Here is an 18,917-nt window from a genome sequence, read left to right on the forward strand (position 1 = left end):
AAAAAAAAAAAAAAAAATCATCGTCTTGTTTGCCTTTGTAAAAAGAGTCTAAAGAGTAAAAGAGAAAGAAGAGAGAGAGAGAGAGAGAGAATGGAAGCGGGGACAGTGGAAGTGAGGGAATTCATAAGAAAGGAAGTGGAGGATTGGGAAGATGAAGAAGTGGGTCGGGCCCGGTTCAAGGCCTTTAGCGGTCAAAAATCCGATTGGGAACCCACTTACCGTTTCTGGAACCACCTCCTTCTCTCCATCGCTCGCCATTTCCACGTTCTCATCATTTCACCTTCCCAGGTACTCCTTTCATTTCTCTCTCTCTCTCTCTCTCTCTCTCTCTCTCTCTTTCTATTTATAGTTTCTGATTTTTTGGGTTTTTTTTTTTTTTTTTTTTTTTTTTTTTTTTTTTTTTTTTGTACTGTTTGGTTTAGGGTTTGGGTTCTTAAGGTTTGGTTTTTTGGATTTTGTGTAATGACATGGTTTAATGGAATGGTTAAATTTTTGAAAATTTTGGTTAATGGGCAAATGGTGGCTTTGGGAATTTGTGACTGGACCAATGCATGGTTGCCTATGTAACCCCTTTATAGAAGGATCAAGTCATCAAGTAGTTCATTGATTTTTCATTTACCTTAATTTTTGCCTAGGCCACCCTTTTAACCTAGCAAGCTCTCTCACTCTCTTTTTATTTATTTATTTTTTTTACTCTCCTTTTTGTGTAGATTGTCCTTCCAGGTTTTCAACCTACCGTTTTTTATTTTTATTATCAAGCCTAGAAAGGAAAATAACATAATTTACAACCACTTCAAACGTGGTGCTTTCAAACTACCACCTCAGACGTGGTATTTCTTCAATTGATCCATGTTGGTTAGCTCAATTAAAGGGTTTGCATCTAAGTCCATCAACCTTACTGCTCCCCCTAGAGTATATCTGCTTGATAATCTATGGGCCTGCTCAATTTTTCTTGAATTTCCCGTTTGCATCTTGAACTGGGGCTCATATCTCTTTCAACACTAAATCTCCCAACTTCAAATCTCTAGTTCTGACTTTCTTGTCAAAAGCTTTCCTAGGCCTCCTTTGGTAACCTTGAATATGATACGAGGCTTTGAGTCTCTTCTCATCCAGCATGCATAATTGGTCATATCTGCTTTGCAACCAATCCACTTCAGGGATTTCACTTTCCAATACTGTCCTTAGTGAACGAACACCCATTTCAATAGAAAGAACTACTGCCATCCCATAAACCAATGAATAAGGAGTGGCTCCTATGGAAGATTGAATTGATGTTTTGTACTCCTAGAGTGCATAGGGCAATTGTAGGTGCCAGTCCTTGTAGTTCTTCGTGCTCCTTTTCAAAATTTACCCTATATTCTTGTTAACAGCCTCAACTGCTTCATCAGTTTGAGGATGGTAAAGTGAAGACTTGTGGTGCTGAATATTGAACTGTTGTAGCAACTTCTCTGTTTCTCCCTTGAAATGCAACCCATTATCAAAGATAATTTCATGTAGTACCACATATCTATAGATGATATTGGTCTGAATGAATTGAGCAACTTTCTTTGAATTCAAAACCTTGTATGAGGTAGCTTCTACCCATTTAGTGAAGTAATCAATGGCTATGAGTATGAATTCATGGCCATTGGATGTTGTTGCGTGAATCTTCGCAATAGTGTCTATCCCCCATGTAGAGAATGGCCAAGGTAATGTCATGGTATGTAGTGGCATGGGTGGCATGTGCTTCAGATCTCCATGGCCTTGGCATTGATGGTATTTTTGAACATGAGCCACACAATCGGCTTCCATAGTAGTCAAGTAATAGCCTTGTCTCATTATCTTCCTCAGCCGCATGTGTGCATTCATATGTGGCCCATAACTTGACTCATGAACCTCTTTAATTATTTGCTGTGCTTCCTTGGCGGTTACACAAAGGAGATGAATTCAATCATATGATCTTTTGTAAAGCCTTTCACCACAAATAATGTAATTAGTAGACAACTTTTGGTCCCATCCTTGTGGTATTGTAGGATGTTTGAATACCATTCACCTTCTCCATTCTTTTCCTCACCCTCTTCTATTGTCATGCAATAGGCTGGTTCTTCTTTCTGTTCCACCACTATTGGTCTAGCTTCATCTTCCTTAGTTCCATCCATCATGGATGTCATGGTTGCTAAAGCATCTACAATTTGATTTTGCATCCTTGGCACGTATTGATATTGGATCTTGCTAAACTTTGAGGCCCACTTCTGAAGACATTCATGATAAGGCATTAGCCTTTCTTCTTTGATCTTCCATTTATTCTGAATCTGGGAGATTATCAAAGTGGAGTCACCATACACCTCTAACTCTTTCACTCCAAGGCCTAAGGCTGCTCGTAACCCCATAATGCAAGCTTCGTATACAGTGGCATTGTTGGTGGCAAGAAAGTTGAGTCTGCTAGAAAATGGGATGTGTGTCCCTTTTAGAGAAATTAAGAGAACTCCAATGCCACTCCCATTTTGATTTTGTGCTCCATTGAAGTATATCTTCCATTTAGAAAGTCTCCTTGGATTTCTTCAGCTTCTTCTAGTGAACAATGGGCTAAGTGATCAACAATTGCTCTCCCCTTCACAATTTTCTGGGTCACATACTTAATATCAAATTCTGACAAAAGCAACACTCATTTAGCTGTCTTCCTATTTTGCACAGGTTTTCCCATTAAGTACTTCACAAGATCCATTCTTGCAATCAACAAAACCTTGTAAGCAAGCGTATAATGTCTAAGTTTGCAGGTTGCCCATACAAGTGCTACGTATGTTTTCTCTAGTGGTGAATACTTTTCTTCATAAGGCAACATCTTCTTACTGATGTAGTAAATTGCATTCTCTTTTCTAGTCTCCTCTAGGTATTGAGCAAGTAGAGCCCCCATTGATGTATCTGTAGTGGTGAGATACAACAACAATGGCTTTTCAAGCACCGGTGGGATGAGTATTGGTGGTTTTATAAGATCATTCTTGATCTTTTCAAAGGCTTCTTGGTGTTGTTCATTCCATACTGTAGGAACCTCCTTCTTAAGCAGTCGAAAGATCGGTTCACATGTCATGGGAAGTTGAGCTATGAACCTACTGATATACTGTATCCTCCCCAAAAATCCTAGGATCTCCTTTTCAATTCTTGGAGGCTTTATCTCTACAATGGCCTTGATTTTGTCAAGATTAACTTCTATTCTCCTCTGGCTAACAATAAGCCCCAATAGCTTTCCGAATGTTACCCCGAAAGTACACTTCTTTGGATTCAATCGTAACTTGTAGAACCAGATTCTTTCAAACAATTTCCTCAGAGCTAGCATATGCCATTCACGGTCCTTAGGCTTGACTATCATATCATCAACATAAACTTCGACTTCTTTGTGGATCAAATCATGAAGCAAAGTGGTGGCTACACATTGGTAGGTAGCACCAGCATTTTTAAAGCCAAATGGCTTGACCTTGTAGCAATATGTCCCCCATGGTGTAACAAGGGAGGTTTTCTCCATATCTTCTGGAGCCATTTTAATCTAATTGTACCCTAAAAATCCATCCATAAATGATAGCAAAGCATGACCTGCTATGTTGTCAACAAGGATGTCAATGTGAGGCAAAGGAAAGTCATCTTTTGGGCTGGCTTATTTCAGATCTCGAAAGTCTACACACATCCTCCCCTTTCCATCCTTCTTTGGTACCGAAACCATATTAGCTAACCATTTTGGATAGTTGACCACTCTCAGGAATCCTGCATTGTACTATTTCTCAACCTCTTCTTTGATCTTGAGAGTCCATTATGGCTTTATCCTTCTTAATTTTTGCTTGACTGGCTTCATGGTTGGATCTGTTGGAATGCAGTGTTGTACTATATTTGTATCAATCCCAAGTATGTCTTCATATGACCACGCACAGACCTCTTTGAACTCTGTCAGTAGTGCCACCAATACATCTTTCTCAAAAGTGGTTAGAATATTGCCCACTTGTATCATTTTAGGTTCATCATTAGTTCCCAGGTTAATGGGCTAGCTTTATTCTTTTATGGGTTCTAAGTGTCCTTGTTTTAATTCCTTATTATTAAAAGTTTCTTTACCAATTTCAGAATTGCAAACATTCAAAGCCAACAAATAAGTAGAATCAGAAAATCATATTATAAGGAAAAGAGTTCTCAATAGACTCGACGGACTCAGTATACTCAACTAAATCAGACTCAACTGGAATACTATCACAAACAGACTTAACAGGAATAGAATTACTAGTAGAAATAGACTCAATAGGGACATAAACAATGTTCTTGGAAGGGGTGACAGGCTCAACGGTCTTGATATTCTTAGCAAGAGTGACTGAATTGGTGGTCTTGATCTTCTTCACGGAGTCCTCCATGGGGTGGGCGGCTTCCTCCTATGCCCAGTTCTTCAACTCAGTAGTGGCTTCAACGATGGCAGATGGCTCCTAGTAAGTTCCTTTTTCCCTCAGCATCAATACTGCAAGATCTTCATCCATATAATTTGTGGCTTCTTCGTCAATCTCCATGTCTGTGGGCTTGTCAGGCAGAAAAGCATCCAGGCGCTCTATGCTATCCATCCATTCATCAAACAAATCTTGCTTCCCTTTGTTACCCAAGTAAGTGTGTTGAGGGAGATGCTCTAACTCACCTCCTGCCATCCTCTAATTATTACATTCAGCATTCTTAAGTGTCAGGATTCTAAGACTGTGGACCATCAGTTTTTGGTCCAGAGCGACCAACCTAGCATCTATATCATCCTTTTTTTCGGTGTGTGGGGTTAATTCAGATTTATTCATCCAAAAGCTTTACAAGCAAGAGCCTCAGACCATGGCTGAATTCGTCCTTTCAGGACAAAACTTTATAAATGCAGAAGATGCAATCATAGCTAAGAAGAGGAAAAGAGTTGAAAGAATAGAAACAAACTGCCACTCTGAACAAGGTCCTCATCCAAAGAAGGGACGAACGGATGATAAAAAAGATCGAGATAACAAGAAGACAGGCCCTTCGACACGAAATCAACAATACATGCCATTGAACATGCCACTTGAGCAAGTTCTTATGCAAATCAAGGACAACCCTTCCTTGAGGTGGCTGGAGAAAATGAAGGGAGATCCCAACAAGCGCAATAGGAATAAGTATTGCCGCTTCTATAGAGATCATGGGCATGACATGGACGAATGCTTCGATCTAAAGCAACAGATTAAGAACCCCATCAGGCAAGGAAAATTGAGAAATTTCCTTGGACGAGATCATAAGGATAAGAAGTTGAAAGGGAAAGTGGAAGAGTCATCACGACCCCTGCTTGGAGAAATAAGAGTTATCGTAGAAGGAAGTTCAACTAGTCAGTCGTCCAAGTCAAGGAAGACATACCTGAAGGTAGTGCAGAACGTCTAACTCTCTGGACGATCGCCAAGGGCGAAAACCACTGAAGAACAAGCCATCACATTCATAGACGAGGATGCTGAGAAAGTTCACCACCCTCATGACGACGCCATTGTCATCACTCTGCTTATCGCTGACTCTACCACCAGAAGGGTGTTAGTGGACAATGGAAGTTTGGTAGATATTTTGTATTATCCTACATTTCAACAAATGAGACTTAGACGAGATCAACTTCATCCAATGCGTTCACCCTTGGTAGGTTTCAGAGGATTGAAAGTACAACCTGTGGGCACTGTTACGTTACCTGTGGTAGTGGGGGCATCCCACAAGAGGTAAATTTCCTTGTGGTCGATTGTTCATCATCCTATAATGCCATAATTGAAAGGCCAACTTTAAATAGTTAGAAAGCAGTTACGTCTACTTACCACCTATCAGTTAAGTTTCTTGCGAAGTATGTGGTAGGACAAGTACAAGGAGACCAACTAGCAACTAGAGAATGCTACTTGGCCATGTTGGCCATGGACAAACAAGTTCAGACGATGAACATTGAGGAGAGAAGAGTTGTGGTAGAGCCTACCGAAGCATTGGAAGACATTTCCTTGGACGAGAATAACCCCGAAAGGTGTACAAGGGTTGACGCAGACTTAGAAGAGAAGACTAAAAAGGATCTCATCCATTTCTTGAAAAAGAGTATTAATGAGTTTGCTTGGAGTCATGAGGATATGCCAGCTATAGACCCTAGTGTCATTACCCACCGTCTGAACATATATCCTTCCTCTAAGCCTATACAACAGAAGAAAAGGGTATTTGCCCCTGAGAGGGATAATGCTATTAAAGAGGAAGTGCAGAGGTTGACCGTAGCAAAGTTTATTCAAAAAGTTTAATATCCAAACTGGTTGACCAATGTAGTAATGGTCAAAAAGGCAAATGGCAAGTGGAGAATGTGTGTAGACTTCACCGATTTAAACAAGGCTTGCCCCAAGGACAGCTACCCGTTACCACGCATTGACCAGTTGGTGGATTCCACTGCAGGTCATAAGTTGCTTAGTTTTATGGATGCTTTCTTTGGATACAATCAGATAAGGATGGACGAGGCTGACTAAGAGAAGACATCCTTTGTCACAAGTCAAGGCTTGTTCTGTTATAAGGTGATGCCCTTCGGTTTAAAGAACGCAGAGGCAACATATCAGAAGCTGGTCAACCATATGTTTCATCCACAGATTGGGCGGAATGTGGAAGTCTATGTAGATGACATGCTGGTAAAGAGTTAGGACGAGGGAAAGCATCTAAATGACCTACAGGAAATTTTTGACACACTTAGGCAATACAACATGAAGTTAAATCCCAGCAAATGCGCTTTCGGATTATCATTAGGAAATTTCCTTGGATTTATGGTTTCGTATAGGGGAATTGAAGCAAATCCAGACAAGATCTAAGCAATACTAGACATGAAGCCTCCGCGAAACATCAAAGAAGTCTAGTCTCTTACCGAATGAGTTTTTGCCCTCAACAGGTTTTTCTTTAAAGCTACTGACAAATGTTCGCCGTTTTTTAAGGTACTTAAAAAGGCATTCGAGCGGATGGACGAATGTCAGAAAGCCTTCTAAGACTTAAAGACGTACCTCACTATGGCTCCTTTGCTAAGTCCATCCATGCTGGGAGAGGAGCTATATTTGTACTTGGCAGTGACCCCGCATGCCGTAAGTTCAGCATTGGTGAGGGACGAGGGGAAGGTATAAAAGCCTGTGTACTATACAAGCAGAGCACTGAGGGAAGTGGAAGGACGATATCCCCTAATGAAAAAGTTGGCTTTTGCATTAATAACGGCTTCCAGGAAGCTGAGGCATTACTTCCAAGCTCATGTCATCAATGTCATGACAAATCATCCGCTCACAAAGGCAATGAACAAGTTGGAAGCTATAGGACGACTGATCCAATAGGTTGTCGAACTTAGTGAGTTTGACATCAGATACCAACCAAGGCATGCTATAAAAGCTCAAGCCCTGGCAGATTTTATTGCGGAGTTCATCCCAAATTATGATGACTTAAATGGGATAGAAAACAATAAGAAGTGGGTCGTCCATGTGGATGGCTCGTTTACACAACATGCAGAAGGAATTGGAGTGGTTTTAAAATCCCCTAAAGGAGAAAAGCTGAAGCACAAGGTCTGTTTACAATATCAAACAACAAATAATGAAGTTGAGTATGAAGCCCTTCTCAAGCGACTGGAGTTGGCTAGATCTGTGGAAGCAAAATAAATACTTGTCCTGGAGATTCTCAGTTAATCATAGGTCAAGTAAATGGAACATATGAGGCTAAGGAAGAACGAATGAGGAAGTACCTTAATAGGGTGATACGCCTTATGAAGAGATTTGAGGAAGTTGACTTCGTTTAAATCCCAAGGGAAGAAAACGTGGAAGTAGATGCCTTAGCAAAGGAAGCCTCAGCAAATGAAGTCATGGACGAGTTTGATGAAATTCAGTACATCCCAAGTATAGATATCCCAGAAGTGCAGCAGGTAGAGAGCAAAGAAAATTGGATGACCCCAATAGTATCATACCTGAAAGACGGATGACTTCAGAGGGAAAAGACAAGGCCAGAAAGCTTAGAGTCAGATCAACCAGGTATGTCCTTATGAACGAGGTATTTTACAAAAAAGGTTTTTCTCAGCCTTATCTTAGGAGTTTAGCTCTAGACGAGGCGAACTATGTATTAAGGGAGGTTCATGAAGGTGCATACGACAATAATTCAAGAGCCAGGTCACTCATCCACAATGTGTCCGTGCAGAATACTACTGGCCAACTATCCAAGCTAATGCCAAGGAATATGTCAAGGTCTGCGATTAATGCCAACGATTTAGTAACGTCCCTACACAGCTGTCAAAGTACCTCACCTCGATGATGGCTCCGTAGCCCTTTGCACAATGGGGACTAAATATCTTGGGTCCCTTCCCACTCGGTACAAGACAAATGAAGATTTTGGTAGTTAGCATTGATTATTTCACCAAGTGTGTGAAAGCGGAACCCTTAGCAAATATAACACAACAAAATGTCAAGAACTTCGTCTAAAAAAACATTATGTGCAGGTTTGTGGTGCCCAAAGTATTAGTATCTGACAATGGACGACAATTTGACAATGCACTTTTCAAAGATTTCTGTGAACACTTCAAAATTCAAAATCATTACTCCTCACCTGCCCATCCACAAGCAAACGGTCAAGCCAAAGTTGCAAATTGATCCTTGATGAAGATCATCAAGACTCGGCTTGAGGGGGCAAAGGGAGTATGGCCAGATGAGCTACCAAGTGTTCTATGGGCATACAGGACGACGGCAAGAACTCCTAAAGTGGAAACTCCTTTCAAGCTAGCCTATGGAAGTGAAGCAGTCATACTCGCAGAAGTGCATATGGCCAACCACAGGGTGATGACATATCAAGATGAGGATAATGAGGAATAATTACGCCTAAGCCTTGATCTAATAGACAAGGTAAGGATGGACACAAAGCACAAGATGGCGAGGTACAAAAACCTCATGGCTAGGCAACATGATGTAATGGTAAAACCTAGGCGTTTCAACATAGGAGACCTAGTCTTGAAAATGGTTTCTTTGGCAACCAAGAACCTAGCTCATGGGAAATTGGGACCTAATTGGGAAGGACCCTACAAAGTAATCACCCGGAATGTTGAATTATCCTTGAAAAAAAAAAAAGAGAAAAATACAAGGATAATTCAAATGTTAAGGTCTCGGCCTTCTTCATGAAGACGAGACCTTAACATTTGAATTATCCTTGTATTTTTCTCTTCTTCTTTTTTTTCAAGGATAATTCAACATTCTAGGTGATAACTTTGTAGGGCCCTTCCCAATTAGGTCCCAATTTCCCATGAGCTGGGTTCTTTGTTACCAAAGAAACCCTTTTCAAGACTAGGTCTCCTATGTTGAAATGCCTAGGTTTCACCATTGTATCATGTTGCCTAGCCATGAGGTTTTTGTACCTCACCGTCCTATGCTCTGCGTCCATCCTTACCTTGTCTATTAAATCAAGGTTTAGGCATAGTTGTTTCTCATTATGCTCATCTTGATATGTCGTCACCCTGTGGTTGGCCATATGCACTTCTGCAGGTATAACTGCTTCACTTCCATAGGCTAGCTTGAAAGGAGTTTCCCCTTTAGGGGATCTCGCTGTTGTCCTGTATGCCCACAGAACACTTGATAGCTTGTCTGGCCATACTCCCTTTGCCCCCTCAAGCCGAGTCTTGATGATCTTCATTAAGGATCGATTTACAACTTCAGCCTAACTGTTTGTTTATAGATGGGTGGGCGAGGAGTAATGATTTTGAATTCCGAAGTGTTCGCAAAAATCTTTGAAAAATGCATTGTTAAATTGTCGTCCATTGTCAGATACTAATACTCTGGGCACCCCAAACCTGCACACAATGTTTTTCCAAATGAAGTTCTTGACATTTTGTTGTGTGATATTTGCTAAGGGTTCTGCTTCCACACTCTTGGTGAAATATTCAATGCCAACTACCAAAAACTTCATTTGTCTTGTACCAAGTGGGAAGGGACCCAAGATATCTAGTCTCCATTGTGCAAAGGGCCACGGAGCCATCATCAGGGTGAGGTACTCTGTCTGAGGACGTTACTAAACCGTTGGCATTGATCATAGACCTTGACATATGCCTTGGCATCAACTTGGATAGTTGGCTAGTAGTATCCTACATAAACGACCTTGTGGACGAGTGACTTGGCTCCTGAATGATGCCGCATGTGCCTTCATGAACCTCACTTAATACATAGTTCGCCTCGTCTGGAGCTAAACACCTAAGATAAGGCTGAGAAAACCGTCTTTTGTATAATATCTCGTCCATAAGGACGTACCTGGCTGATCTGACTCTGAGCTTTCTGGCCTCGTCTTTTCCCTCTAGAAGTCGTCCGTCCTTCAGGTATGATACTATTAGGATCATCCAATTTTCTCTACTCTCTACCTACTGCACTTTTGGGATATCTATGCTTGGGATGTACTGAATTTCATCAAACTCGTCCATGACTTCATTTGTTGAGGCTTCCTTGTTAAGGTATCTGCTTCCACGTTCTTTTCCCTTGGGACTTGAATGAAGTCAACTTCCTCAAATCTCTTCATAAGGCTTATCACCATATTGAGGTACTTCCTCATTCGTTCTTCCTTAGCCTCATATGTTCCATTTACTTGGCCCATGATCAACTAAGAATCTCCTAGGACGAGTATTGATTTTGCTTCCACAGATTTAGCCAACTCCAGCCCCTTGAGAACGGCTTCATACTCAACTTCATTATTTGTTGTTTGATATTGTAAGACCTTGTGCTTTAGTTTATCTCCTTCAGGGGATTTCAAAACCACTCAAATTCCTCCTGCATGTTGTGTAGATGAGTCGTCCACATGGATGACCCACTTCTTACTATTTTCTATCCCACCTAAGTCATCATAATTCGGGGTGAACTCCATAATAAAATCTACCAGGGCTTGACCTTTTATAGGCTGATTTCAGTAGGCTGAATGTCTTGGGCATTGATGATCTCAAGCTTACTTGGAATGTCCTGAAAGAATAAACACAAAATCAAAGGAGATCAGAGAAGACCAGTCAAGAATCCTCCAATGGTAAAGTCAGCATTTCTGGAATTCAAATTTTTATGGAAGTGTCTAAATGACTTACCCTTTCATAGATGAATGCTTACATAGCACACATTTGGGACAGTTACTTGCTTAGCAACTACTCCTATCATCAAGGAGTTCGGAAGACTCAGTGGTAACTTCCATAATTGCTATAGAAGTTACATGGACTTGTTTTTTGTAACTGTCATTGGAAACGGTTTATGGTAAAGGACCTTGATTCTTTTGTGTCAGGCTAGAAGTATAGAGCTCGTCCTAAGCTCACATGGGGGAGACGTTCTTAGAATGTAAGGAGGTAGTCCAAACATTTCTTGGATGAATGACCTCGTCATGGACAAGTGTGCTGTATCAACATGGAACATCTTTTCTATTCATACATTGTTTGCTTTGTTCGCCTTGGATGACCGTCATGGACGAGTCTGGAGTTAGGTGGTTATAATGCACCATCAAATAAAATTGTGGATAATCTGAACTTCTGGCCTCTATAAATAGTGACTAAACCTTATAATTCAGTACCTTTTTTTTTATGCTCTGAGAGGCATATGTTTTGGAGACTCACAAATTGCTGAGATTAATTGATCCTCTCTGGGATTTGTTAGGAGAGTTAGGGTTTTTAGGTTTCAAAGATAGCTGAACAAGTTTCTTTGAACCCTAAAATATCCTCTCAAGTAGAAGAGTGCTCATGCAAGAGGTTGCTTTCTAACTCTTTTGTTCTTATGTTCTTTAATCATGTTGATGCATGCTTTCTTGTTTTAAATATTCATGTTCTGATTTGTTAATTCAGATTATCAACATGTGTTCTTGATTCTTTTATCATTACTATAATATGTTTCTTAGTTTTAGAGATCTGCATGTACTAAATTGATTTTTTTAACAAAAAATAAAACGGATCTACATCTTTTTTAGATGTAGATCTGAATTTTTCATCAAAAAAGTAAAACAGATCTACATTTTTTTAGATGTAGATCCGAATTTTACATCAAACAAAAAAATTGATCTACATTTTTCTTAGATGAAGATCTGAATTTTTCTTAAAATAAAGAATGGATTTTGTATCTTCTTTAGATACAGATCTGATTTTTTTTTTTTTAATGTATGTAGATTTTTGAAATAAAGAAAGAGATCATGAATTGTTGTTTTGTTGTTTGTTTTGTTTGAGTCATGTAACATGAAATTATTTTGTGAATGAGATCCTCTTAATAAAAAATATTTTTTATTAAATAAAAACAGATCTAATCTTTTACAAAACTCAAAACCATTTTTTTATCTCTTAAAAATAGATCTGAATTTTTTTAACCAAAAGACTTTGTGTTTTATTAAATAAAAACAGATCTAATTTTTCTACTATTGAAAACCATTTTTTTAATCACATAACAGATCTGAATTTTTATTTCTAAAAACCATTTTTTTTACATCTCACAAAAACAGATCTGGTATTTTTGACAAATTAAAATCATTTTTTTTATTATTAATCAAAACAGATTTGAATTTTTTAAAACAAAAGAAGAGGCTTCAGTCATAAATAAATTTGTATGATTTAATTTTTGTTTACATGTACAACATATCATTCATGACATGCGTAACATAGTACGTTGGTCACAAGAGTCTAGAAAACCAGACTATGTCTAGGTGGAATAGGTGCCTAACACCTTCCCATTCTGTAACCTAGCCTCTGGATTTAGGTTTTTGGCTAAGTAAATTTATCCTTGTCTTTACTTTTTATTTTGGGTAGGATGTAACTAGAACAAAAAGCCATGTAATTATTTGGTAGATTGTAACAAGGACCCAAAACTATGTAATTTTCAAGTTTTTCAAGATATGTAATTTTTTTATTCAATCAATGAAGAGAACAATTCAGTCACGTATTTAGTTTTTCTTATTTTTTTGTATAAAGAAAAATAAGTAGCGACTCTATACCACTTACCCAAAAAGAGAGGTTACCTAAAAAGGTACCTGAATATCTTTTTTTGAGGGACGCATCTCTCACAGTGGCGACTCCACTGGGGATGTCGAGGGCTAAGTTTCATATTAGACTTAAGTGACCAAATATGTACCATTGTTTTGCATGGTTTTGCATGATATTGTTGTTTGTTTATTTATTTATGTTTGATGGGATGTTGTATGATATTTTGGTGTATGATATTTGTCACTTTTATTGTTTGTTAAAAGCTGTCCCCTAATTATCATTATGTGTGCCATCCAAACAACAATGTATACACCCCTTTTCAACAATTTTGTGGTGGTAGTAACCATGGATCACCGGTTTTCATTAGATTCGAGTACATAGTGGCGAACTCACCAACTCATAGCCCAAAGTCACTAGATCATTTCTTGTTGATTGTAATGGACAAACCATGCTGTTCAGACCAACGTAATGTTCATTACATTTCAAGTTGGGAGGTGTAACATCGTAACTATAAGAAACAATGAAACAACAAACCTACCCTACAACGTAATGGTTTAGAACCTACCCTTAGGTCGGTCCCGGTTAAAATTGCATTCCACGTTGTGTGTATTTTTTTTTTTTGCTTGGTTATTCGATGTAGATGGTGACCTAGCTTTAATTGACACAAGAGAGCTTGTTCTAGAAAGACAAAGAGACAAAGAGAAAGAGAGAAAAAACAAGAGGGGAGAATTTGGCTAAGATCTGAAGGAAGGTTGCAAAGAGGACCTAAGGCAGACACTCAAGCTAGTAGCTACAATTCTAAGCCCATCACTCTCATCACGGTATTGAAGCCCGTGAGCATAGAGGACACTTCGCTACTGCAACATCACAATCCCATATCCGACCAACAGGATACTTCAAACCCCAATCAAGCAATTTAATATCCACAAATGAGGGAGACACTTCAAACCCCAATCAAATTACCAAACACCAACATATAGGGGGACACACTTCAAATCCCAATCAAGCAACCCAATACCTACAAATGAGGGGAGATACGTCAAACCCCAGTTAAATAACCCAACATCCACAAATGAGGGGAGACACTTCAAACCCCAAGATACCAATCCTAATGACCCAACACAAATTGCCCACATTACAAAAGGAGGAGACACTTCAAACCCCCACATTTGGAGATGGACAATCCAAAGCCAAAGTCCATCGAGATTTTAACCTATTGGATCATAAGTTCAAGCCCATCAAGCCCAAGAAAGGTTCAATCCTAATGAGCCAAGAAAGAATTGAAGATGTTCTTAACTCTATCCTAGAAGGTCAAGAGAAGATAAATGAAGAGCTAGCCTAGATCTCCCGGATAGCCAACTCTACATTACAAGTCAGCTTAGCCAATCAATCTATGCTCTCTACCTTGTGCAAGGATAATTCACCAGAACCCGAAGAGATTCCACACTTCCAATTTCTGAAGAAAAGAGTAAAGGATTTCAACAAGTTGTCTTTCCAACTATCCTCTCCAATCAACAAAAACATGTCAATGAACTCAATCCCCAAGGAGGTAATGTCTTATCACATCAGTAATGGTGCAGTCAAACCATCAACTAGCAATTGTAGGCATCGAAGAAATTTTTCAGAACTACACATGACTTTGAGTGAAGCCTTGGAGAAACTACAAGCTAAGGGATTACTGAAGCCATTAGGTCCCACGCCAATACCACACCCCGTGCCTAGAAGATACAATCTTAATGCTCATTGTAGATATCATCAAGGGGAACGCCATACACCTAACAGATGTCGTAGCTTAAGGCACGCCATTCAAGATCTAATTGATCAACAAGTCATCACTCTGCCTTCATCAGCTAGTAATCCTGACTTTTTTTTAATTTTATTTTACAAGTTGTTTTTTAAATAGGCTCTCTGATTTTATTGTTTAGGATTTTCTTTCTAGTTGGTTATTTGCTCAATAAAGTTCATGTAGTGTTTGATGCATTTGATTCATCTTGTTATTCATATGTAAATCAAAAATCAATAATAAAAAAGAAAAAAAAATTTTTAAATTTTTGCACTAGGGACATAGGGCTTTCTTAGTAACATTTTTCTAAAAACCCTTTTCTGTTCTTTCAAAGACTCCAAGATTTTCCCAAAGCCTCCCTTTCAAAGACTCCAATTTTTTTTTTTTTTTTCAAAAGCCTTCCTTTCAAGAGAATACAAGAAGATCCATTTGACAAAATTCCTTCCAAATCATGATGATACTAATCAATTTGTTCCAAAGAGGGATTTAATCTCATTCAATTCATGTAAGGACTTTTGCTAAACATTCAAAATATGATAAGAAAAGGTCCTAAAAGGCAATCAAAGAAATACATCCCTTCATCCAAATTTCTCAAACCACATACACTCAATCCCAATCTCTCAAGATCTTTTCACATCATTGGAGCATTTGAACTCTTATTCCAAGAATAATTTATTAAAAGAGTTTAAGTTGTTGTGCTTACAAGAAAGCATCACTAGGGATAGGAGGCCGCCTTCGATAATCCCCATTGTTCCTTGACACTAATTACAATAACTATCAATTGCTAGCCAACTTGAACCTTTAAACAGTTAGCCTGTTTTTCAATCAAGCCATTAAAAATTTAAACCTTGGGTGGGAATATTTAGTATGCATGCTTAAATCTCAAGATGAGGAAGTGTTTACCTTATGGATCCAGCACCACTTGGTAAAGGTCCTCAATGAAAACAATATGACAAGTTCAAAAGAGGAAAATTCATAAAGTTCAGAAAAGAGAGTTCATCAAACAAAGGGATAGTTCACTCCATCAAAGCTAGGTAGAAAGGAAATCCATAAAGGAGAAATACTCCCTCCGTCCCACTTTTGTTGTCCTGCTTGAAAAGTCAAACTTTTTAAGGGAACATCATTTATTGTCTTGTATACCTTTTAAAAATATATAAGTTTCCAAAACTACCCTTAAATAAATTTATCAAAAAATGTGCCCCAATTAGTTTTGAAAATAAAATATGGTTATAATAGGAACATTAGTAAATTAATGACTTTTATTTTTAGAAACAAGAAAGTATTTTAGGACATCCTAAAATGGAATAGAGGACCAAAAAAGTGGGACAGAGGGAGTAAGATTTTGAGAGCGCATCAAACTATGAGAAAAAAGAGAAGGCTATCAAGCTAGAAAAGACTTCAACCAAAAAAAGAAAGAGAGAAGTGAAAGCAAGAATTTTCATCAAGTTGTGAGAGAATACTAATTCATCAAAAGACACAAGAGACATGAGATTCCATGAAAGATCATTCAAGTTAAGAGGGATGAGCAAATATGAAGATTCATCAAGAGAAGAAACTCAATCAAATTGAGGAAGATGAAAAAAAAATAAGGCACATTTCATCCCAAAAAAAATAAAGGTGTGTTCAGTAAGTCAAGAAAAATGAAAGTGCATTAGAAAAGATAAAAGGGTATCAAGGAGAAATACAAATTCATCTAGGAAAGATGGAAGTCTGTCAAATTGAAAGAAAAAAAAAATGTAGCTGAGTGAAAGCCAATAACGTTCTAAAAAAAAAAAAAAAAAAAAAATTAGAGCAAAAAAAAAAAAAAAAAAAAGCTCGCTAAGCTAAAAACCTGAAAGGGCGACCTAGGCAAAAATTAGAGACAAAAAAAGAGAAAGCCTGCTAGGCTGAAAACCCAAGAAGGCGGTCTAGGAAAAAGATAGGGCAAAAACAATAATAAAAAATTCAAAAAAAAATCTTTCAAAAAATGAGAAGAACAAAAAAAGAATGAGAGTGAGTGATCTGACCACAAGATAAGACGCTAAAAAGACCAAAAAGAGGAAGTTGCTAAGCTAAAAAAAAAAAATACCAATGAAAGGAATCAATGAAGACCAATAAGAAGATGATGAACATGACAAGGATTTTAGCACAAGAGTCAATAATGGAAGTTGTGGAAAAATCTTCCAATGCTTGAATTTAAAGTATTACATACTTGGGAAAGCATCATAAGGGTTTTTGAGCCTTTAATATCATTCCTTTCAATAACCTAAATCCGGTCTACATTACAACCTTTGAATAAAGCCCTCCTTGAAGTCCTGTTGATTAAAAGCACACATTTAGCTCTGATGATATTTTCTCTTGGATTAAGAACGGAAACTGCTCAAGATTATCAAACCCCACTAGTTGAGATCATTAAAAGACAAATTTCACAAATTATCAAGTGACCAAATTTTTTTTTTAAGCAAACTGCTTAAGATTATCAAGCCCCATTGGCTGATAAATTTCAGAAATTCTCAAGTGACCAAAAAAATTTTCTAAGCAAACTGGTTAAGATTATCAAGCCCCACTAGTTGATAAATTTCACAAATTCTCAAGTGACCAAATTTTTTTTCTATGCCCTAAACACTCACTTTGTTTGCTCCCAATAGAAAATAACTCTCAAGAGAACAAATTTCCAAATTCTCAAAAATTTTCAAATCTTCAGACTTAGAATTTTTCCCTTTCTTGCTTGATCCCAACATGTGTGATCCCCAAGCATTTCATTTCTTTGATTTTCTTTGAAGATTTAATCTAAAAAATTTTCAAAATGAAGAAGCAAATTTGATTACATGTTTTTAATGATTTCAAATCCTTTCTAACCAATGAGATTGAGTTGACAATTGAGCATTATGATTGGTCATAGAGGGTTGTTAAAAGGATCACCTTTTATTCATTTGAAAAAGATAAAATTTCAAAAAAAAAAAAAATTTGCTTTCAAAAAAAAAAAAAAAAAAACTCATTTCAGAAAATTCATTTTTCAAAACTTCATTTTTCAAAACTTTGTTTCCGAACTACATCTGGACCTGATCCTCTATGAGAGAGGTACGTAGGCAGCCTTTTCAAAGGCTTGGTCCCACTTACTAAAAAGAAAATCTTCATTTCAAAATTTTCAAAAAAAAAAAATCAAAAATCAAAAATCATTTTTCAAAGAACATTTTTTCGATCTACGTTTGGACCTGATCCTCTATGAGAGAGGTACGTAGGCAGCCTTTCTAAAGGCCCGGTCACAATCACTCAAAAAATATTTTTTCAAAGACTCAAAATCAAGACATTTCTTTGTGTGAATTTAGGTTGAGCATCTATTTCGCATTAAGCATATCATCAATTTTCTGTGCAAGCATGTCTAAACTAGGGGCATTGGCCCAAAATATTTTTACAATAACTGATTACTAACAAGCTCATGGAAAGAATCTTTTGCAGGAGGTGGACATGGATCTTTCATCTACTCAACAATCACCATCAATCTTCAGTTTAGGTGCTACCATCATCCCAGCAGTCCTTATTTTGCCCAGTTTTGTGATTTTGATCTTGTTTTACTCAAATGTTTCTTTATTGAAGGTCCCTACACAATAAGATTTTTCAAAATTCACATTAATAGTTGAACTAGGGACATTTGGCCATGCCTCATTCATTTTCAAAAAAGAAGAAGATCATCATCATCTTTTCAGAAGAAAAAAAAAAATTAAGATTTCCAAAAATCATGCATCCATTTCTAAACTAGGGGCATTTGGCCATGCCTCATCCATTTTGAAAAAAAAAAAAAAAAATCATATATTCCTCAAAAGTCAAGGTTTTCAAAATCATGCTTCAATTTGGAGACTAGGGGCATTCAGCTATGCCTCATTCAGGTAAGATCACCCATTTCAAAACCTGTTAGGTAAATTCAAACCTTTGCACCACAAAACTTCATCAGGTAAACTCTAAGGTTATGTTTGGTAACAGTTTTTGTTTTCTATTTTCAAAAATTTGTTTTTGAGAATATGTTGTTACTAGGATTTGAAATTTAATGCTAACTCATTGAATGAGACAAACTCATTAAATTAAATGCGTATTTTCATTGACTTTTGAAAATTAGAAACTAAAAACAGCCTTTTGGATGTTTTCAGTTTCCTTCACAAATTAAGTTTTGAGAACAGTTTTTGTTTTCTGTCTATTTTGAGTTGCCAAACAAGTTCTTTAGTTTCAAAAATA

The 18,917-nt window shown here is 37.6% G+C and overlaps 2 protein-coding genes across 2 annotated transcripts; both read right to left on the minus strand.

Annotated features, from left to right (window-relative positions):
* Positions 1–1,347: 1,347 nt before the first annotated feature.
* LOC111993323 (uncharacterized) lies at positions 1,348–1,836 on the minus strand. Its single transcript, XM_024025168.1, has one exon. The coding sequence runs from the start codon at positions 1,834–1,836 to the stop codon at positions 1,348–1,350; it is 489 nt and encodes a 162-aa protein (XP_023880936.1).
* A 71-nt stretch (positions 1,837–1,907) lies between these two features.
* Positions 1,908–2,369, minus strand: LOC111993322 (uncharacterized). The gene has a single exon (XM_024025167.1). It carries the CDS (start codon positions 2,367–2,369, stop codon positions 1,908–1,910), a length of 462 nt encoding a protein of 153 aa, XP_023880935.1.
* Positions 2,370–18,917: the final 16,548 nt, after the last annotated feature.

This window comes from Quercus suber, unplaced genomic scaffold (genome assembly GCF_002906115.3).
Source record: "Quercus suber isolate HL8 unplaced genomic scaffold, Cork oak 2.0 scaffold_874, whole genome shotgun sequence".
NCBI lineage: Eukaryota > Viridiplantae > Streptophyta > Magnoliopsida > Fagales > Fagaceae > Quercus > Quercus suber.

Excerpts from the sequence above, each read along its gene's own strand:
- LOC111993323 (XM_024025168.1), bottom strand. The coding sequence starts at position 1,836 with ATGCGGCTGAGGAAGATAATGAGACAAGGCTATTACTTGACTACTATG.
- LOC111993322 (XM_024025167.1), bottom strand. The coding sequence starts at position 2,369 with ATGGGGTTACGAGCAGCCTTAGGCCTTGGAGTGAAAGAGTTAGAGGTG.